The sequence below is a fragment of the Toxorhynchites rutilus genome, chromosome 3, assembly GCF_029784135.1.
Source record: "Toxorhynchites rutilus septentrionalis strain SRP chromosome 3, ASM2978413v1, whole genome shotgun sequence".
NCBI lineage: Eukaryota > Metazoa > Arthropoda > Insecta > Diptera > Culicidae > Toxorhynchites > Toxorhynchites rutilus.
In genome coordinates, this window is record NC_073746.1 from 176,434,681 (window position 1) to 176,458,501 (window position 23,821).

Genomic DNA, 23,821 nt, shown 5'->3' on the forward strand with positions numbered 1-23,821 from the left:
GTTTCATTGTTGTACTCGAAAAGTGCTCACTGAAACAAATGAAAACGGTGAGATGAAGGATTGTGCAGTAGGTCAGCGTAAGGAATCAGTTGCGGGGCTGATGGTGTAGCGGTAAACGTGACTACTGCCTGCCCTCTTGTGCCTTTTTTAACACCACGTTTATCAGTCCGTCCGGGTCCTGCCCGGGACTTCAAGGTGGTGATATGAAACGAATGAAACTTTCAATTGAATAGCTACGAGCGTCCTTTCGCATGTAAAATGAAACACTTTGACAATGATAATGAATATATTAAAAATTTCTCTCTCGCTCTTTCTCTTCTCTCAGTGGCGTCTCGTCCACCTGTTCAAACTGTTCAAAGGACAGGTAGACAATTTTTGGAAAAAGGGTGTTATTTTACGTTTGTAGCGTGGATGAGAAATTATCGAATGTTATTTAATTTTAATTTCCATATTAACCCGAATGTCCTTATTTTCTTATTTTCTGTTTTGGTAAAACTTCTCCACCGTGAAGGACGTTATCTGATGACTACACTTGACTATACCACACAACCCGCACGCAACACAACATAGCAATACGAAATAAGCAGTAAAGATCACCAGGTCCAAACCTTTTATCTGAACCCGCTGTCATTCAGACACTTTTCTCCATCTTCAAGTACGACAGGACAAATGCAATCAGTTATCTGTGAAGAGATCACTGCTACTAATGCGCCGCCATGCGTAGAAATTATATTTGAGGTTCAATGTTTTCTGCTGAACGAAGCAGCTGGAAACGATAGAAAACACACACCCCGTCACTCTTCAGTGTTTGTTCATTTAACCCTTTTACGGCTAGTGGCAACAATATTCCCATCAAATGGTCTATCTCGGAGTTATGTGAACGGAATAAAAATGTTATGTTCTCAAAATGTAGGTCTTTTATTGCACTTTAAAGGAAAAATAACAAAAAAATTATCCCGATGTGGTTTTGATGAAATCTCGAACTTTTCGGCGAATACCACTCATCATAGTTTGGACACCCTGTTCGCTGACCTCAGCGGCCATTTTGTTCCACCATCTCTTCATCTCTGTTGCATCCCGAGTCGTCCTACCATTCTTCTTCATCTTCTGCTTGACAATTGCCCAATATTTTTCGATAGGGCGGAATTGAGGGCAGTTGGGAGGGTTGATGTCCTTTTCGACAAAATCCACCCCGTTGTCTCGATAGTACCTCTTTGCTGTAGTGGCAGCTTGCCAAATCTGGCCAAAACTTTACTGGTCCTTTGTGAGATTGTACATTTTGGAGTCCATGGTCTTGTTTGTCACAAAACCGGGGTTTTTCGTCCGCAGCTGTAAATACCTTGCCAGATCAAACACTTTCTTGCAAACTTATCGGCAAAAACGAATTTGAACTTGCCGGGGACATCACCCCGACCAGTGGCTTTATAAAATTTTTGGCCTGGAAGCTGCCCAAAATCCATCTTCACGTACGTTTCGTCATCCATGAGGATGCATCCGTCGTACTTCGTTAGAACCTTGTTGTATAACTTCCGGGCACGTCCTTTGGCTACTACATTCTGCTTCAATGTCCGGTTTGGTTGCTTACTGGCCCGATAAGATCGTATTCCTTCGCGCAGACGAATCCTTCTGACGGTGCACCGGTCGGCATTGAATTTCTTGGCGATGTCATAGTCCGACTGCCCTGGGTTTGCCTTGATCGTTCTCAACACCTTCAAATGCAGTTTCCGATCCTTAGTTCCACTATGACGCTTGGTATGAACCTGCCGATCGATAGTATGCATCTCACGGAAACGTTTGAGAACGCTGCACACGGTCGATTTGGCCATTTTCAACGATTTCGTGATTTTTGAACCTGACCACGTCGGGTTTTTGACGTGGGTGTCCAAAATTAATTTTCGTTTCGCGGCTTCCATAACGTGTAACTATTTTGAAACAAAACGAATCGTAATAAAATTTTCAGCACTGATTGAGGAAACATACCAAAACAAAGTGCTGTCAAAACATTCTAGATCCGACCACTAGGAGCGATGTGGTATAATATACAGTGCGTCCAGATTTCAGATGAACTATGCTTTACGTGGTAACTCTTCCTGATATCTAGCAGCATGTCTGATTTTTTTGAGCGCGAAAAAATAAAAAAACTTCATTTTGGACCCATTTTTGAACACACCTTTATCTCTGCTGTCATTATAAAACTGTGTATTCCATAATCTTGAAAATCCAAGATGGCGGCCGCTACAAAATGGTGGACTACATATTTTCTTAAAACCCCATCAATATGAGTATCAAATGAAAAAGTTTGGCGAGTAGAACACAGTTATTTATGAAAAAAATCAAATCCAAAATGGCCGCCGCTACGAAATAGCGATATTTTTTTCAAGATCCCATCAGTATGGGTATCAAATGAAAGAGCATGACTAGTAGAATACAATTATCTATGAAAAAATGCGAATCCAAAATGGCCGCCGCCACAAAAAGATGACATATATTTTCATCCAGAACTCATCAATATGGATATCTAATGAATTGACTTGACTAGTAGATTGATTGACACAGTGGATCATGAAGAATCCATATACAAGATGGCCGCAGTCACAAAATGGCCAATTACTTTTTTTCATGCAACTCAAATGAAAAATCCCTTTTCTTTTGAATATTTGCTGTTAAATTTAGTACAAACCTTTGTTTATGCTGTCATTATAATCATGCGTATGTCATAACATCAAAAATCCAACTTGGCTACCGCGACAAAATGGCTGATTTCATATTCATAAAAATATAGGAGGTTGTGTTCAAGGCACGACCGCACTGTTGACGTAGAACAACGCTGTAGTTTACTTCAAAGCGCTTGTTTATAACTGCGGATATTATTTTAAAATGCTACGAAAATTTTGAAATAACCATTCTACCAGTTTGGTCGCCCTGAAATGTTTTTTTTTATTGTAGAATCATTTGACGATAATTGTTTGATGATTCATTCTTGTGTTCGCAGTGCAATGCATGCTCGAGATAAGCGCAGCTGTCATCCTTAGTGGAGAAAGTTTTGCTTCTGGCAAGCGAAACCAAATCACATACAAAATTTCGGAACGACATTTATTCTCTTGGTGACTAAATAAACGGAATAAGCTTTATCTGTTAATCTCAACAACCTCGAAAAGAGTAGCACTGCTTCATTATGATCAAGATTAGCGCAAATGCAATCCTAGTTGAAAGCAGTTTTGCGACTGGCACGCGAGCCCAAAAAAATAATAACTTAATACTACTTATTGAATAACTTGGTATTCTCCAAATAATTTTTTGGTGCACAATCTTAACATCTGCTTCACCATAGCGTCAGTTCAATGTATCGATGACAGAAAACAAACAATGGGCACTACTTGGAAAAAGGCTGAATATTTGCCTCAGCAGGGATTCATTACGAATACCCTAGCGTAAATAGTTCCCTCCCGCTATCTCCCCTCCTTGTTTATATTTATCATTACGACACCAATCGTACAATCGTCAATCATAGCACCAAAAAAATGGGATTGTTGCATCGTTACAGGGCCAATGCACACGGGAGCAGATACAAATGGGTTTCAGCGTAGCGAAGATGCACTTACGTACGGGTTATGAAGCACGCCCGTACGCATACAAATATCCATGTATCGATGGCATGAAGCAACTAAATATACAGATACTTATCTCCGTTTTGCGCTCTTCGCAACAGAAGCCCTTTCTGTTTATATTGCCAGTCTAGATTAGCTTAGTTGTCATTCTTTGTGGAGAGAGTTTTCCTACCGTCATGCGAAGCCAAATCACTGACAAAATTCCAGAACATTTATTTTCTTGGTGAGCTGACGATAGCCTAGCTTGATGATTCCCCACACAATTGTGTAGCTCAGAACCTTAATGCAATGGCGTCAGTTTGATGCAATGATTGTAATGCCAGAGACATCAGCGAGTGAGTCGTGAGAATTTGGTCGCGTCCACAGCTCAATCCGAAACGAAGACATGTGATGACGCAAAACAAGGAAGAACAAGCGATATTCATTGCTTTGAATACAGGACGATACTGAAAGTTTGCCTTCCTCCTTTGCTTGAGACTTTAAACTTCTTCAGTTCATTCGTCTCTAACCTTCATAAAGGCCCTTGGAAAACTTTACTTCATCCATAATATTACTCCTCCACCTCCATTGCCTTGAGAAAGGCATTCGATCCCTCGCCGTCGAGCTCGCCCAGCAACGATGTTGTACAGTCGATTTCCTCACGAAGAATGAAAGTTTGCCTCTGCGAGATCCACTGTTTATACTCTAGGCAAATATTCCCCTTCGTTCTTCTTCTTTTCCATTGCTCATGGAGACTTTATATCTTACGATTTCCCCTTCGATGCTCGTTATTGACAGCTCTGTTCGGAAAGCACACAAATGGACAGAACAAATATGTGAGGAAATGCTTCCAATTTTCATAAATTTAAACCAAATACAGACTATGGGATTGTAATGTATAGCATATCAAACAAATGTTAGGAAATTTTCGATTCGTTTGGTATGTAAATCGCCAAAATCCGTTCGCGGCAAAAATAGTTATTAACGTTAACTTTATTTCATAAAAACGTGACCTGCTTTCTTATTTGGCACCCTTAATGAAAGACGTAGTTCTACGTAAAAAAAATGAATGGGACATGTGTACCAAATGAATGGACTTGACTAAGAGAACACACTACATTATGAAAAACATAAATTCGAAAAAGTCACCGCCGTAAAATAGTCGACTATGTATTTTTCTTAGCAATCTCCTCAATATCGGTATCAAATGAAATGATTTGAATAATAGAATACAGTACATCATGAACATTTCAAAATAGAATGAAGTATGAAATCAAAATTTAAAAAAACGTGGAATGGTTTGGTTGTAGAGAAAAATACTAAAGATACAGATAGTGTACCGTCATTTGTTTTTTTTTCTATGACTGCAATAAATTGTATATATTTTTGACAATAGTCGTATAAGCTGCAAATATAAGTCGTATATTTGTCCAAATTAATTCGCAGGCAATTGCCATGTCTGTATATCGCCTCCACTTTTGAATCATCACGAAGATTTAGGTGTGAAAACAGTCGTGTTGATCGATTTTTTTTTGAATACAAAGTTGCGGGTCGAAAAATAATCAAAATGTGAATGAAATTGTGGACTATTGAATTCATATAATAAATTGTGACGTCTAACCAACATCAGAAGACCTTCAACATAAATTAGGGATATCTATCGTTGGTTGTACAATCTCATTTCATCAAACCGCAACACATATTTCCAACGCACAAAGGGATGCAGTCGCTTGTAGTCACCATTTCGCCAGTCACAAACTTATCGCCTGAAACCCAACCGAAATTATCACGGTCACACGAAAGTAATCCTCTCACTAAAAAGCCAACCACAAAACCACATCGCGACCCATTAACAACTTGGTTGTTCAATTTCGCTGGTTTCATGCAACATACTCTAGTATTTTGCCAACAAACTGAATCACTGACGGCTCAAAATTTTCCACTCAGACCATCATCCGCGTCTCCGGATATCGCTCGCCGAGCTCGAAAGTCACCACCAGTTCTCGTCGGGGCCGGCCACACCGTTAACCACCAGCTTAGCTCAGCTCTAGCCTAGCTGTCAAGGCTTGTCGCTTTGGTCGTGAAAAAATATTTCAATGTGAAATCTCGGTCTCGGGGACAACGCAGAAAGAACGCGCTCGGAGGATGATGACGAAATGTTTGCGTAGCTTTGCGTTGACCATGCTCGCGTTCACAACGCTGCTGGAAGCAGCCGCCTTGTGGTCGATGATAAAATTGAAGCAATCATTGAGAGCAACATTTCGTTGCATTCGGATGTGATGCCGAGAACAAGTGAAATCATGAACTGTGTGTGACTCGAAACGTTGCTGCTTTCGAAAGTGGATTGAACCGTTCGCAAATCCCGTCTCCTATAAACAACACTCGTGTCCGTTCATCTATCGTTGATGGTTCATAGGATGTGAGTTTCAACTGTGTACAACACTTACTAAATTTTTAGGTATGACTATGTTTTCTAACAATCGCCAGCTTCATATTATATTTGTTGGTCTCACATCGAACTGTTCGTAGAATAAGTGAACGTTCGTCTCTCTATGAGTTCACTGCTGTTAGTTTTGGAACCAAACCGAAATGGGATGGTTGTCCTCTACCAATTGGATTATTGAGTAAATCATGTAAATGATTACTGTGCCAAAATGAAACACGAGTAAAGTTCAACGTATGTAAATCACAACACGAAATTACACAAACCGTTCAGAGCCACAACACTCCTCTGTGTTGTGATCTGAATCTATCGTTGTGAGACTTATTTTTGTATATTTTAATAAATTCAACTTCAGTTGTTCCATACATTCAACTGAATCGACTGTTGACATCTACTCTAGCGAGAGCTGTGTCCAACCCAGATATGATGTAGATTCAAAGAAAGCTGAATCGCTAACTTTTCTCAGCGGCATTTCGCAACAGCCCACAATATTTTTACTCTCGATTTTCCGCCATGTTACACGCTATAAAGTCAGAAAACGGCAGCTTACCGCTGAATAGATTGAATAATCACCATTTTTGCCATTCCCTCTGCCTTTGTCTTCGCGCACAGTGAAATTACTTTCTTTGTGCCTCATCCATCCAACGTTGGTTCAGTTCAGGTGTGCCCATTCACGTGGCGAAATTCAGCGTTTTTTTTTTTATTGCGCGAAGACTTGTAACAGTATCCGCGTCCGCCTCAAGCTGTTAAAAATACGTTGAGAACGGAAATCCTCCATTCTGCGACCTGACTGAACACGACAGTGCTTTGTGTTGTTATCTGTGAACTCAATTAGCAGTACTCATTATTATACAAACTTGAATCAGCTCACAGTCTGATCGTTTCCCCGACAATTTGCACATTCAGTGTGTTGTGGGGAGCGCATACGATCTCCGACCACTTGGATGTACACTGACCTCGATAGGTGGCGTCATTGTCGCGATTGTAATTTAAGCCACGCTCGGTACCGGTTCGATTTCCGACGAACCCTGGTTGGATTTGCGCTGTACAGAAACGTGTTTGTTCATGAACACACTCGATTTTAGCAATAAGCTATGAGCGAGCGAGGTGTTGATCAGCGGATGTGGATGTGTTAATTAAACGGAAAAACGTGGTGACAGTAATTATGAAATTACTTCTCACAGACGAATTTTCCAGGTGGTACCCACGGCAAGCACTATACTTTCTAGCGTCTTGAATGTATGTTCTAAGTTTGAGAACATCGAACACGGTCTGCAAGATCAATTGTCTCGATTCGTCTCCTCAGGCACAACTTTTTCGAAACTTCACTTCATTCCCAAAAAAAGAACAGAAACAAAATACCAGGTTTAGGCATGATATAATAATTTTTTCCACTGCTGTTTGTGATAAAATGTAAAATATGCGAATTTAATCGATTCTTTCTGTGGCTCACTAAAGCATTTACATTAGAGACTATTCTGTTTTGTAATACGAAAACTTATAATATGAACACTAGGGTGAGAGGGTCTCCGTAGCCACATTGGTTGCGCGTTCGCTTAGTAAGCGATCGATCGTGAGTTCAAAACTCAGGGCCCTCATTGACCATCTTTGTGTTGTTACAGAATACCTACGTCCACGCAACAATCATCAGCGATGGAGATCGATCCACGGTCGAAATAAGATCGATTCATTCATACGGCTGCTTTGCTCTGCAAGACACATCGGACTGCTGTTCTATAAATAACTCCACAATGATCAATCAACTGTCTCCGCTGTCCGGTCTAACTGGATAATGGAAGAACAGAAAGAATACTCCTACGCCTAAATGGCTACTGTGTAAATGTACCATATGCATTGGTATAGAAGGAATACTGGCAAATGGCAACTGTGTAATGTGCTAATTATAGATATGATAAACATGTGACATGTACACGATTAAAATTCGGCTCTGTTAGTAGAGGAAATTTGGAAAATCGCAATTTTTTTTTCGATGCCAAATGACATAAAAATGCATGAAACGTCGAGATCTGGTGTTATCTCGAAAACAAATTTTTGGCCGAAAATCGAATTTTTGGGACTTAGCCTGAGTGGCCGAAAAATCAAAATTTTGAGTGCTTTGAGGCACCCCTAAATCATGACCGATTGAGCTGAAATTTTGCACAGGTAATTTTTTTGGGCCAATAAACAAAAAGGACATGGTCGGTTCTTCAAATACGATAATTTTTTTTTGCCTCTTAAGCTAAGTCCCAAAAGGTCCCAAATTTTTTTTTTTCGAGATAACACCAGATCTTGACGTTTCATGCATTCTGAAGTCGTTTGGCATCGAAAATAAAATTTCGATTTTCCAAATTTCCCCCTTGGAAGATTTTCGAGGATCAAAAAATCAAAATTTTGAGCGCTTTGAGGCACCCCTAAATCATGTCCGGTTTTTATTTTTTTTTCCATACATCCATTGCCACCCTAATGAACACGGATAAATTGGGTGTTCTTTCAGTCATTAAAAAATTAATTACTACATTTATTTTTTTATTTTAATATCTTCTTCTTGGATGGCACTAACGTTCCAGTGGAACTTTGCCTTCTCAACTTGCGTATTACTTGCGTCATTTTTATTAGTAGTATTTAGTTGAGATTTTTATGCCGAAAACACGCCTTGAATGTATTCAGAAGTGGCAAGCTCTAGAATACGCACAGAAGAAATTTCTTTGACGAAAAATCCCCCGGCCAGAACGGGAATCGAACCCGAACCCCCGGCATGATAATGTGCGACGCAAACCATTCGGCCACGGGAGCACACAACTTATTTCAAGATAGAAAATGTTAAAATACAAACATACTTCAACGCCGTTTCGATTTTACCTAGACAACTTTTTTTGAGTCAGTTTAGTGGACCCTAGTAGTTGCTACGCGAAACGAATTTTCCAAATGATCATCAATTATTTTGCTCATTGATTTCATTTTCACATGTTTCATAATGAAAAACAATTTCTCACCAATGTATGTGGACCCAAATGAAGAAGCAATAATAAGAGTATATTTTCTTAGTTCTGTAAATCGCGCTTCTGGAACAAATTCAGCACAGAAATCCAAAAGATGGCTATCAAATTTGCCACGCAGTTCTGAATCTCTCTTAAAAAATGCAATAATGGAACTCATTGAAATGCAGTATTTCAATGAGTTCCATTATTGCATTTTTTAAGAGACATGTTCATCAAGGAACCTGAATGGAATTGGAATAGTTTGGAGAATTCTTTCATGTGCTTTGAAGTTCACAAATCTGCGTGAAAAATCAACCTGCATCGCCTGGAGTCCGTCAACTTATCTCCTAGTTAACGATACTTTGGAACCACTTGTTGGAAATTTTAAGGGTTAATTTCCAACGAGTCGTCCAAAGAGGGAATTTAATTTAAATAGAATTAAAAAAAAACGTCTTTTGAGAAAAATGAGTTTTAATGTTTAAAGTAAAGGGTGTGTCACATCAAATTGCATCACGGAAAAAACGCTGTAGAAATTTAATTTTTAGGAATTATACCTTCAGCTTTCGCTTATAATCAGATAAGAGTGTATAGGTCACGTTGGCCATGCTTCACTGTCAATTTTTCGTAAATTTGGAAAAATGTCGTCGAACGAAAAAGAGCGTCGTGAATTAATCCTGTACACTCATTTCGAGAATCCGGAGTTGTCACATCGGGACATCGGTAAGATGCTGGGAATCGTCCAATCCACGGTCAGCAGAGTACTAAAACGATACTTCGAGAACCTAACCATCGACCGGAAGGTGAAGAACGGGAAAAATGGATGCTCCGTCAGTGAAAAAGATCACAAGCGCGTAGTTAAGCAGTTTAGACCTGATCCGAGAAGTTCGGTCCGGGATGTCGCCAATAAGCTGAATTTGTCAAGTTCATTCGTCCAGCGGACCAAGCAGCGGGAGGGCCTGCGTACATACAAGGTTCAGAAGGCTCCTAACCGCGACGAAAGGCAAAACATGGTGGGGAAGACGCGAGCCCGGAAGCTGTACACCGAAATGCTGACGAAGCCGCATTGCCTGGTAATGGACGACGAAACCTACGTCAAAGCGGACTTTCGTCAGCTGCCGGGCCTGTTGTTCTTCTCCGCAGAGGACAAATTCAGCGTTTCGGAGGAGATTCGCAAGCAGAAACTATCCAAGTTTGCCAAAAAGTACATGGTGTGGCAAGCGATCTGCTCTTGCGGAAAGCGGAGCGCCCCCTTCGTGATGACCGGCACGGTAAACGGGCAGGTTTACCTTAAGGAGTGCCTACAGAAGCGCTTACTACCACTATTGAAGCAGCACGAGGGCCCGACCATCTTCTGGCCGGATCTCGCTTCGTGCCACTATTCAAAGGACGTGTTGGAGTGGTACGAAGCCAACGGGGTCACCTTCGTGCCAAAGGAAATGAACCCGCCCAACGCGCCGGAGCTTCGCCCAATAGAGAAATATTGGGCGATTATGAAGCAAGCCCTCCGGAAGAACCCAAAAGTTGTCAAATCGGAGGCGGACTTCAAGAGAAAATGGATTTCTGTTCAAAAAAAACTACAACCTGACGTTGTACAGAACCTTATGGACGGGGTAAAGAGGGAGGTGCGAGCATACGGGCTTGGGCTCGAAGTATGAATAAAAAGAAAATGCCAAAAGTTGTTTAATAGTTTTTATTTTACTGTCTAAAATTTTCAAAAGGATCAGTCTACTGGGCGAATTTCTACAGCGTTTTATCCGTGATGCAATTTGATGTGACACACCCTTTATTTTTGAAGCGATTTTTTTTATTTTCTTTGGATTTTTTTTTAATTTATACAATTCTCTACATTTCATCACTCGACTAAAAATTTGAAGGTATCATTCATATCAACGTTTTTGAGAAAAAAAAATCATTTCTAAAATATTTTTTCTTTCAGCCAAATATTTTTTTGAAAATATAAGCAATTTTCTACATTTTATCCTTTGACCAGAATTTTGTAGGCATTACAGTAGGCATTTGATTTTTTGTAAAAAATCAAGAAATTTTTTTTGCCGTTTCCAAAAAGTAGTCTAATTCTTTATTGAATATTTCAATTATGCAAAGTTGCTTAAAAGACCCATTTGTTTACACCCACAACGTTCCACTGCTATCTGAGACGGTGCTGCCAACGACCAGTCGAGTTGCCATGAAATTCGTCGTTCTACTAAAGAGTTATTTCGAAAATTTCGATTGATTCTTAAGTAATACCCAAAGTGATAAATAAGTGGATTGAATAATATAATTTCATAGTCCTACATCGTGAATGCGGTTGTGTCCCAGACATAATCGCCTTCCATTTTTTCACGTTTTCATGTTCACGTTTTAACGTTTATTTTTTTTTACGTTTACATTTTTACGTTTACGTTTTTACGTCTACATTTTTATGTTTACGTTTTTCGTTTGTGGTTTTACGTTTAGGTTTTCACGTTTACACTATTCGTTTATCGTTTTACATTTACGGTTTACGTTTATACATTTAGTTTTACGATTTTACGTTTATGTTTCTACGTTTCGTTTTTAAGATTATTCTTTTACGTTTACGTGTTTATACGTTTACGTTTTTTAAGTTTACGTTCTTACGTTCACTTTTTTACGTTTACTTTTCTAACGTTTACGCTTTTTTACTTACGTTTTTACTTCTACGTTTCAACGTTTATGTTTTTTGCGTTTAAATTTTTATGTTCACGTTTTCACGTTTACGTGTATACGGTTACGTTTTTACGTTCACTTTTTAACATTTATGTTTTTAAGTTTACGTTTTTACGATTACGTTTGTACGTTTACGTTTTCACGTCTATGTTTTCATGTCTACGTTTTTACGTTTACGTTTTTACGTTTACGTTATTACCTTTATGTTTTTATATTTAGGTTTCACGTTTACGTTTTAACCTTTACTTTTCTACGTTTAAGTTCTTACGTTTACGTTAAACCGTTTCCATTTATATGTTCCCTATTAACGTTTACTTTGTTATGTTTACCTTTAGAATTGAAGGTGTATGCCATTTTCAGTTGAGAATAGAAATAATAGAATCGCTGAAAAAAAAATTGTACTTTTTCACACTTATGAATCACACCGAGCAGTAGAAAACATAGGCAAAAAATTATACGCTAAGTCGCCAAGAAAAATAATTATTTCAAGTGTTTAGTGGCCATTAAAATTTAGGGAGTAATGGCCATCACTCCCTTCTTATGAACGGTTTGCGCACAATCGGAGCATTTTTTTAGTTTATCAGACTTTAGGTGATACGTGTTTTTGAAAATAAGCAAGCAAAAATGTGATGACGGGATTCAAAGAAGAAATATATTTATGGCACGGGGGTCTCCGTAGCCTTAACGGTTGCGCGATACTTAACGAATGACCGTGGATTCAATCGCGGGATTCTCCATTGAATAAGTTTCTAGTGGGACTTTTTCAAGGAGGTTAGAAACGAATTAACTTTGTAGTTTGAAGCCTCTGTAATAGATAAGCTGTATTATATTTTATGAGTTATTGAAAGTGTTGGATGGCTTATACGTACTGCGTACTGTCCATCGGTTTCTACTGTTATCCGGAAATTTCTTCTTTCTGACACTGTTATGGTCAGTGGAAGAAACAACTATACTCTTTGTTGCCGTTTGCAATTTGGTTATTGCATCATAACAAAAATCGAACCAAGTCCAATTCCCAGCTCAGAAGATTGTTATGTCAATATGAAAGGAAATGTTGGCTGAAAACAAAACACTGAAGAAAGCAAAATCTCCCACAAATTATGGGCGCACAGCGAAACCATTTCAGCCGGCCAAGAGTGCATTGACGTTGATATCGTGCCCAATTAGAAAAGATAATTCATTTTCACGCTTGTCTTTCAGTGAAGAAAAATTTCACCAACCGTGGAGAAACTCCATTTCCATTTCATAAAATGTTGCTCCCAAGATAAAGCTCTGCGATGGTTGCATATTCATTTTATTTTTTTGCGATCACGGGTGAAATTTTGGCTTTCCGTTGAATGGTGGATATAACAGCTACTTTCATCGCTACGTCGCGTCAATCGCGTATCACAGCCAAAGACCGAACTCTTTCACGCTGCATATCATCACGCGAAAGGGTGAACGAACGGCGCGCGGATGCCACGAAAGCGAACAGTTTGGAACAACAACAAACTGGGACAATCACCGAAACCTGAACCCACTAGTGGGAAGTCGCCCGGCTGACTTTCGCAAGTCGTTAGCGACGCGATAGGAAAGAAAGAAGAAAAAAAAAGGTTCAATGGGCCCCAAACACCACCACCTTCCATCAGATATTACGTTACGCAAGGTTTTTTGAACATCGTCGTCGTGCGTTTGCCTGTTTATTGGAGGCATTTTTTTTGGGCAATAAGTTTTTGTGCTTTCCCTCCAAGCTAAGCTGTCTGTGGGTGACGAGGCTAGCGGTGAAAGAGTATAAAACGATGTTAGCCTTTGGGTACAATAGCGTATAACAGATGTCGCAACGATGATTTGGAGATGGTTTGGTAACCCGGATGAATCGCTGACCTGTAAGTGGGTCAGCTCCAATGTTTTTATACTCCCCAGATTAGCATCAAAATAATCTAGCTGCATATTTCATAGTCTGATTTTATTTTTCTTCCAGAATACATCTCAAACTGGAATCCCTGGAGGATGCCGTTGTGTTGGACGATCCGGCCGAAGACCTCCTGCAGGATAAACGAGGCTGTCCCGCCTACGTGTCGCCGGAAATACTGAAAGCAAATACCACCTACTCGGGAAAGGCTGCCGACATGTGGTCCCTTGGCGTGATTCTCTATACGATGCTCGTCGGAAGGTAAGCTGAAAATGATTTAATTACCTGTTGCCCGTTTATACCCGAGCCTTAGCAATCTTAATTACTTGTCTGTTCTGAGGATTATTCGGAGTATCAAAGCCAAACAAAACACGCGTCCAGACATGCGCTTCTGCCTTTCTTTCTTCTTCCTGCCGTCAAATGATTTTTTTGGATATCATACATGGTGGGCACCCTTTTGATGTAATTAATACTTCCCATCGGGAAAGGAATGTAATGAGAACAAACCAAACTACATTCGGAAGCCAATTGATGAAAAAGATGCGTTCTAATCATTCATCACTGGCATAAATCCAAATCACGTTCGTACAGGTCTCGGTTCAAGAGAGTGTGTAAATATACCGTAGAGTAGCAGGTTTTTATGGAACCAGTCTCGTGGGAGACGGATGCGTTCATCGCCTTGGTCAGGTTCGAACATGAATCTACAGGTAGAGAAGCGTACGAAAAGCAACCGTTATAGCGATGACGATTACTTCTTCCTCGCGACGCTTCGTTTTCGGTGTTGGTTAAAAACAAAGCCAAGGAGTCAAGATGCGATCGATGATCGTGAATCATCCGATGTCCAGGAAAACAAGCGCGGCGGTAGAATTCCACAAATGATGCGATAGTGTGCACTCCCCACAGAGACAGAGATACCCACAAGGATGATTCACGTCATTCGTCATGAATGCGGAAGTCTTCCATTGCTGGCTCTTTTTTTGATAAGGCCTACCTAATCTTTCAAAACCTGACCTGAATGTTACGTCCAATTTCAACCATCAGCAAAAGAAGCATATGTGGTTGAGAGTGTTGATGTTCTAAAGAATGTGAATCAACAGCGCAATAGCGCTTACGGCCTGCATGTGATGACAGCAGGAAAAACGTTTAATAAAAGCAAAAGATAAACGATTCAACAGAGTCAAATGTTCTTTTCTCTGCCTCTCGTCCGAGCAGAGTAGATCGAACTTTAAGTCATCGATGCTAATGGTGGGCCATTAATTATTGAATGGGTAGCGGATAAAAACGCACACTCGCAGAGCGATTCAGAGGCAGATGATGCAGTCATGGAATCGTTTACGCTTACGCAGACGTGGCTACTTGACAAAACAGAATATTTATTCCGTTTCTTCATTTGTCGCCGGTGTCACGGTGTCTTTGTGGTGGTTATCGTATCTTAACTGTATGTAGATCTAAAAACACCACAGGATATTGCAGATGCGCCCACCCAACTGAAATCCATTGGTTGCTCAACTTTGTATTATGTTATCCATTCTTGTTCATAGATTTGTCACAATTAGATCATCTTTATAATTTCACTAGCTGACCCCATAAACTTCGACCCGCCCAAAATGGATTTTTTGTTATCATGGTTCCATGGGTCCATGGGTCCAATCGCAGAACTGTTCAATGATTGATCTTCTAATTGACCCTTTACAATTTCGATTTACTATAAATTTCCTAGTACTTCTACCAAAGCTTATTTAAATATAAAATTATTTTCGGACACAAATCTCGTTCAAGATTTTTCAATCACTAGCAAAAAACATGTTCCTCCGTTACATGGAATATATGTTTGATACAGAAAATATTATAAAATGAAGACAGCTCAAATCGAACTATTAAATTCTCGAGTTCTGCGCTTACCACCACATTTGGCAATTCATTTTTATTTATATAGTAAGAAGATATGGGAGTGCGTTTTTAACCTGAAAAACCATTTCCACTTTCGAACAAAGATCAATTTCGTTAGCGCAAACATCAGATGGACTAAAAAATTGTTAATATGATTGGTTGAAATATGTGTAATATTTTTATGGGACCCTCCTTCTCCTTCCACAGAATTTACATTACATTTCTTGTACTCTTAAATCCACACATTCCAATTTTGGTTCCATTTGCTCTAATAATTCTCGAGTTATGCTGGGATTTGTGTTTTGTTTGTATGGGAGCCATCCACCCTTTCAGAGGAGGAAGGTATGTCAAATAATAAAAATACATTTCTCGTGCTCAAAAACCCTCACATGCCTTGATTACTTATCGAGTTATGTAGAAATTTGAAAGTTCGTTTCATTTACTTGAACACTATAACGGATATTCAACGTTTGGTGCCAAAAAGCCATCAAATTCTTTGTTATAAATCCTTCCTTCGCCGTTCTGGCAGAGATTGGAGAACTTCCCTTCAACTGTCACGCTACTCAGATTATAACCATGAGAACTATCCGTCTCTTTTTACTTCCTGACCCGACCAGGATATTCCATTAATATCTCGGGCAAAAACCGATTCAAGGAACAAACTAATCAGAATTTGGAAAGGATCAGGATCATGGAAAGGAAATGGTATGTTAAGCCGCCGAATGTCAATCTTGATCTGTTTTTTTCACCATCATCTTGAAAGAAAAATCCAGATAGAACATCAGGCGGAATTTTTGAAAGTAAATATAATGGTAGTGTCTTTCTCATCCATCTCTGTCAGTCATACTCTGCTCTATTGCAAATATAGAACAAAAAACGCTAGAATCAGGAAAAACATTGGGTATAACGCTGAGACGAACCAGCCCAGGAGGCTGAAAGTTTCAAAAATGAAGATTAAAAAAAATTGAGCATAACCTAAGAGTTATATTTAGCAACGGTGAAATTCAGGAAAATAACCCATTTTTAATTTTAAAAAACAGAAAGATATTATTTTTTTTTTTTTATAAATTCGTTTATTTTTACAGGCTCAGTTACATAAGTTTAAAGGAGCCGAAATCTTAAATATATTTTTAAAACTATATATATGAACAATTTTCTTAAATCTATGGTTAGTAATGTGGGAAACCAATTACTCGCGGTGGACTCGAGATTAGAAGGGTGACATATTTTTCTCAGGAAAAGGATGGGGTATAAGGAAATAATTACAATGTTGATAATCACACACACTCAATTCTTAAATCTATTCGTACATCTATTGTGAATTTACATTTCATTCTCCTGTTTATAGCAAGCGGACCAATTACTCACAAAGGAAGAAATGGAGGGTATAAGGATATAAGGATAATCACACACGAACATCGATAGATTTAAGGAAAACATATATTTGGGACATGTAATCAAGGTCTAACCGAGCCAACACATCTCTCACCGGCACATACTGAAAGATATTATTAAAACATCTAAAAAATTCAAAATCGGAATAACAAACAATAATATAAATAAAAGAACATAACACTGCTAATCAGGATTTTCGCTCGCCCGAAAATACAGGTCGGACTCGATTATATACAGACTCGATTGTATATAACTCGATTATGTGTGATTCGATTATATACAATTCTCATATACACTCATATACTCGCTCTACGACCGCTCTTTATACGACATTTCGCTATAACGAAATTAGGGCATGTTTTCGATTTACGGTCTAAAATGTTTCGCTATAACGGCAAAAAGCTATTTTCGACGTCGATATACAACTGATTCTTTACACGGCTTTTTGCCTTACGGCCAAGTTTCGTGGAACGTATCTAGGCCGTAAAGTGAGGTATGGGTATACAGTTTAAAAAACAAATATTTTTGTTTTATTTTTTGAATATGATTTATTTCAAGAAAAAAATATTACCTTTCAACGTTAAGGTGAAATTTGAGTGGCTTTTATATGTACAGTAGGGTGATTTTAGTAGGTTTTAGAAATAATAAGATATTTAGAAATAATAAGACATTAAAAATTACTAACTTTAAAGTTTTTCACTTCTAAAATGTTATCTAAATCCACTAATTTAGATGTTTCACAACTATATTCTGTACTAAATTTTCTCATCTTTCAATCGAAAGCAGAGCCAGTTTGAGACAACAGAGTCCGAATCAAAAACAAAAAGTTCTATAAGTTTGTCATTGTTGAAATTCGAACATATGCGTAGAAGGATTTTTTTCATCAAATATTATCCTCTATCTCCTCCTGAATGAATTCGGATTTTTTATATGAGAAAGGTATTCTATGACTTCAATAAATCAAAAATTAAATTCTTCTTTCATATTCAAAAAACAAAACATTTATGCATAAAAAACGATTAAAAGAAAAAAAAATTTGACTCGATTATATACAGTGAAAATAAACCCGAAACTGTATATAATCGAATCCGCGCTGTACAGCTTTCGTTCTACGGACAATGTTTCCAACATATTGGGTATAAATCCGTTATACGATTTTAAGTCGCAGTCTCAAACCAGCTAACGAGTACAGACAACATTATTTTCTAATGCTGATATCACACACAGAGGTTTTGATCGATACAAAGGAAGGATGGAAGATACCCTAAACAGTGGTGCAATTTGTTCGGTGGAAGCACCGCATCGATTTTCCTGCCGTCTGATGAGGAGTGCTTCTGTATTCCTGCATCTCACGCACACATTGTTGTTGTTTTTTGTCTTTGCCGAAGGTAGACTGAAGTGGTTGAGAAATGTGGAATAATGGTGCTGGTGAAACAAAAGTGGACAAAAGTCAGTTTGCTTGTTGTTCTCGCGATGGCAAGAATAAATCATCATTTAACCATCAAGTGCTTCTACAAAATCACGCAAACCATACCGTTGTACCGTTGTAAAAGGTATACTATTTCGAGAAGAAAAGACGCATTCTGAGTGCATCAGGTACATTGGCAATAAGGATATTTCGATATATGCCCAACTTGTGTATTGTTCTCACGAAAACAAGAATGAATCATAAATCCACCATCTTCAGCTGCTTCTATAAAACTTCGCAAGCCATCGGCAAAGAGTTATTTAAATAATTTCGATCCATTCTAAAGTAATATTCGAAGTAATAGCAAACGAATTGAATGTTCTGCCGGGAGAGAGTTTGTGTGAATTTTGGTTTGAACTTATTGATAACTTTTTCCGATCGATCATTTAATTTCCGTGGATTCAAACATTGGTTCCGGGTTAAAACTGGCGCAAAACGTTGCGCATTTCAAGCCGGATGTGAAGAAAGTATTTTGAAGTGGTGAGAGCAGTATTCTTCGGTCGGAAAACTCACTGATTCAGTTCGGTTATATTTTTGCTGTTTGCGGAGGGTGCTGCATAGTATAATTTGAGAAACATTTCTCCGGGAAATGGTGTTTTTGAGAGCGTTGGAGATGTTATTTTACTAAAAGATATTGAAGAACTAGATCTCGAGTTATGCAGAAATTTGGGTTTCATATGTATGGCAATGTTTTGACGAAAAAACCACCGATCAGATCGAGAATCGAATTTGAAGCTCCCATAACGTTTTATGTGAAGTCAATCAAATTTGACGATATTATCGACATTGTCCTTTTCAAATAGCTCCTCGAATCTATTGCAGTTTTCGATTTGTAACATTTCTTGCATCTTAAAACTCCACCTGCGAATGACGGATCTCTATAGTAGCATGTCTGAAAAAGAACCTGAAACTATTGAGAACCAGAGCAGAGGGTCCAAAGCCCCTAAAGAGGTTGGCTGTAATAGCTGTTATCCATGGTTATTATGGAAAGAAAGTAATGGAAAAACTCCTAATCAAATCACTAAGTGAATTCTGATTCTTACCTCCCCCCACTAACAACTATCCCTTTCTTGATAAACGCTAGGGAACCACGCTATAGAGGCGACCCTTCTGGCTTTCGGGAGGCGAATATCATACTAACATTCCTTCCCTTCCCCTGGTGACTGTAAGGACGTGGCCGGCGTCGTTATTGACTATTTAAAGTTCGAATCACCGAAATTTGTACAATGAGAATGGTTTACTATTCCCAAGCGCCATTCAGTCTGTTCTTTGTGCAATCTCGCTGGTTCAGGTCAATCACGGAGAGCAACTACGAAGTGTACAGTCTACCCAAGCTCAAGCTCAAACTGTAACATTTCTTGCATCTTAGTTTCCGGAATGATCATCAGAGCCATCCACACAACTATTCCAAGATCTTCTTTTTTCCTGGTTTTGCTCTGAATTTTCCAGAAAGTTCTTTAGTCCACATTTGCGCACAACTCGAGAACGGATCGTCCGATTTGAGTTTTCTTTATTATGTTGTGTTCCCTATCTTTGCCCATCAATCAATGTTACGGCGGGAGAATCGAATTTTTTTTGTAGAAACTTTAAACTACAATGTTCCTCTAGCCTTGGAAAAGGCCAATTCGAAGATCAATTAGTGAATCGTTCCGGATTTAGTAAGAAAACGTAAATGTTCGAAAGAAAATAAATTTTGGGCGTGGCGAAATTCGCCGCAACAGCTAGTCGTATAATAGAATCTCAGGAACACCTGTTTTCTTCGATTTAGGGAGATGTTTTTTTTTGTTTCTGAGGTGCCGAGACTAAAGTGGCTCGCTTTTGATATGATTTTGGAAAATTGAGACTCTTTACAAATTATATAAAAATATCAGGGAGGTATGCATTTTGATTATCGTGATAGATGTTGGCTTCATATTTGCCTCATATTTAGATAAACATATTTCTCAATAATGGTATGAACCACCTTCTCAATTTGTTCATATGTTAAGTAATAAAATCTTATCGTTCCACAAATCTTATGAAATGCTAGGGCTTCTTTGGTTTCAAAGTAATAAGACAGTTATTTTTCAATGTTTTCGTCTTTCCTAGCAAGTTCGTTTAAATGCCTTCCAAGAATCGAAAATCGGTCAAGCTACTCAAAGGTTACAATTGGTCTTTATCAGAAAACATATTATCTGGCTAAAATTTGTTATGCATAATGCATAACACCGCATTACATCGTTTTCATTTTTTTAGCTGAATTTCGACGATTCTCAGCAGCAGTTTTCATTGCAAAAAAGTGTCTGAACTCAAAAACATCCAAATGGCAATTTCTTCAAATTTTTCTGCGTGAAAACAAAAACAAAGATGCCCGCAAACTAATCGAACATTTCAGCTTAACTTTTCGATGGGATCTATCTGTTTTGAGAATGATATGATTTCGAATACCACGACATTGCAAACAGATTTTGCGCCAGTTTTTCCATATAGTTTGATAAACAAGGTTTTCCTCTACACTCCTGATTGTCGAACACATCAGGAAATGGTTTTACCGCTGAGTTATTAACGGAAGAGTATGCCGATGAAGAGAATCGATCAAAACAGACCTATCTGAAAAGTTAAACGTGATTTCTAAAAGTTAATCGTATATCGATTTCTAAAAAACGACTCAAATTTAGAAATTGGGTTCAACGTTTTGACTGAAGCCGTTCGATTGGCCATAGGGTCGTGATACTGGCCTTTAGAAGTCTTGATTTTCAGTGAAAGGGAAAAGTCGCAGGATTTAAAATCAGGTGAATATGGCGGTCTTCAGTACACAAACTCAATTTCGAGATTAAAATTTGCAAACTTGTTACAAAAAACAACAAACTCCCTATAGATAACGGTTTGAGCACCGGAACTCCATTGACACACTGTCTATGACAACGCATAAACAAGTGGTGCCATCTAGGGTAAAATGCCAATTCTAGTGATACTCGAATATTTGTCGCACATTTCTCGAAAGATTGGTAATGTGAATCATAAATGTTCAAAATCCAAAATCGTCGTTTTTCGGAACAGCTATAATATTATGCTTATTCACCCAAATAAGGGTAAAATGAAATGAAACGTAAAAGCGAAGAAAGGGTCCCAAGGTTCTGTTTCTCTTCATTTCATAAGCGAGAATGTGTTCCTCCTTTTGCTACTTCAAGTGAATGGATGTCTGTTACGCTGCTGCTTGCCAGGAGAAAAAGGATAATTTATTGCTTTTTAAAAGTTCCACCTGCCGTCTGTCGTGTTTCTGGAGTTTTTTCTCCTACTCTTCAGCTCCTTCACTCATTCGATAGCCGTGAGGTGGTTCATGGAACACGCGATTTTTGGCAATTTTTTTCGTTGCGAGCCAATTGACGAATTTACGTTAGATTTGCAACCAAATGCGCAGCGAGTGAAATGACGATGTTTTGTTTTTTTTTTTTGGTATGGAATTGGTTTGATTTTTTCTGAAAAATCAGAAATTTTCTGCAAATTTCCCGGATTGAAGTATTCTTTCTACGCTGAAAAGGTTAGAACATCATCATTTTACATTGTTTCATTCATAAAATATGACGAATGCTAGGTACAAGTGTTATAATTTACATTTTTTGCACTAGACAAATGATGGGTGGCATTTGTTGCGCTTCAAATATTGCAGATCCATCTCGTATCGGCCGAAAGAAGCCCCTGCATAATCAATACCAACTTGATATGACATCGATTGCATCGTCATTATTCACAGTTTGGGCTTCTGAAAAATGTCCGGAAGTTAGTACTCATATACCTATATTCATTATCAAACATAAACATTCCGAAGATTATCTATGACTTTGGTCCAATCGGGTGTTGAGACCATTGTAAATAGACAAAAGTATAATTTGCTTACTATTTACTGATGACATTTCTACTAACTCCCGGACATTTACCATATGCCCGATACAAGAACCATATGCAGTATTTGAAGCGCAACGCATGCTACCCATTGTTTATTTAGTAAAAAAATAAATTACATCACTTATACCAAGCCATTCTTCATGTGTTTTGAATGAAATCATGTAAAATGATGATTTTATAACTATTTCAGCGTAGAAGAATACTAGAAACCGGGAAATTTGAATGAAAATTATGATTTTTCTAAAAAATTCGTACGAACTTCAAACCAAATCATCATTTGTAGCTTCGCCATCTTGCTGTAAATATAACTTACTACAAGGGCTGAAAAGTCCCGGGATTTTTCAACAAATGGCACCACTAAAAATGAACAAGATTCATTTCGAGAGGTTCATCTGTCACTAGCTCATGTGTGAGTTTCATGGCATTTCGTTTATTTGTTCATAAACTAAGGTTGTTTAATCCTTTGCGGTCTATTATCTGCTCTCAGGCACTACAACTAGGAGTTATACTAAATACTTTATTCAATGTAATAGTTTACATTGTTTCTAAACGAATTTTAATGTCTAGGGAACTATCTCACGAATGTATGCGGAGATTCTATGAACAATAGGTAACGGTACACGGTATAAATAAAATTTTAATATAAGCGTCGGAAAATAAGAGAATTTCTTTCAAGGGAAATTAATTTCGACCGCAAAGGATTAAGTGTCACTATCTGAGCATTCGAATAGAAAATGGAAAAAGGGAAATATTGTATTTTGATCAAAAATTGTTTTTTGATGGGAAAAACTCCTGTACAATCAATGCAGTGGTTGACGACATGTTATTCTACTTCTGCTTAGGGCCTCACAATTTCACTTCAATTGACACATCGTCACTCAATTTTGAGCCTATCGCATTTCAATTTCATGCATCCTGCAGGTTGAAAATTGCGCTTCTCTCTCTTCACGCTCAATAAAGAGAATATCACTTCACCATCGTACACTCTCGTTTCATTTCACGTTCATTTCTTTCTTTCTTCGCATTGAAGCGAAGTTATCAAATGGTCAAAGGAAAATGAAAGGTTCTTATATCGAATGAAAGTGTCTTACTTCGAATGTAAAGTTCGTTGGAGCTCGAACCGTATTCACTGAAACTGATGAAAATAACGATTTGAAAGAATGTGTAGTATACCAGCAGGCGTAATCAGTTCTCAACGCTGGTTGTAAGACTAATATACCCTCATAGGCCTTTTTCCACTTTTTTTAAAAGGCGGTCCAGGAAAATTCAGTTAGGGAAAATGAAATCGAATGAAACTTTCAATGGAAAGCAATAATCGTCATTTCACATGTGAAACTGAAAGTGACATATATCTCATTCAAACAATAATGAATGGGGCAGTTTCAATCGTCAGGTGAAAGCGACTGTTGTCAGATTCAAAGGAAACGACGGCAGAACGAAAACGAAATTGAGGATTCGATGTTTCAGTATGTGTAGTGAATACACACAATCGAAATTGAAGTTGACTGAAGAGAAAGGAAGAAGTAAAAAAAATCATTTTTATATTTTAGTTTGAATTTGTCAAGCCCTGCTTGTGCTCCTTCGAGAACAACAGTT

General features: G+C 38.3%; 1 protein-coding gene across 4 annotated transcripts in view; it reads left to right on the forward strand.

Annotated features, from left to right (window-relative positions):
* Nucleotides 1-23,821, forward strand: part of LOC129776253 (tribbles homolog 2-like) — a 106,872-nt gene that overhangs the window by 78,272 nt on the left and 4,779 nt on the right. For all 4 annotated transcript variants that reach the window (XM_055781794.1, XM_055781796.1, XM_055781797.1 and 1 more), the window contains exon 5: nt 13,657-13,848. In XM_055781794.1, coding sequence (XP_055637769.1) covers nt 13,657-13,848 — 192 coding nt within the window. The remainder of the gene's footprint in view (nt 1-13,656; nt 13,849-23,821) is intronic.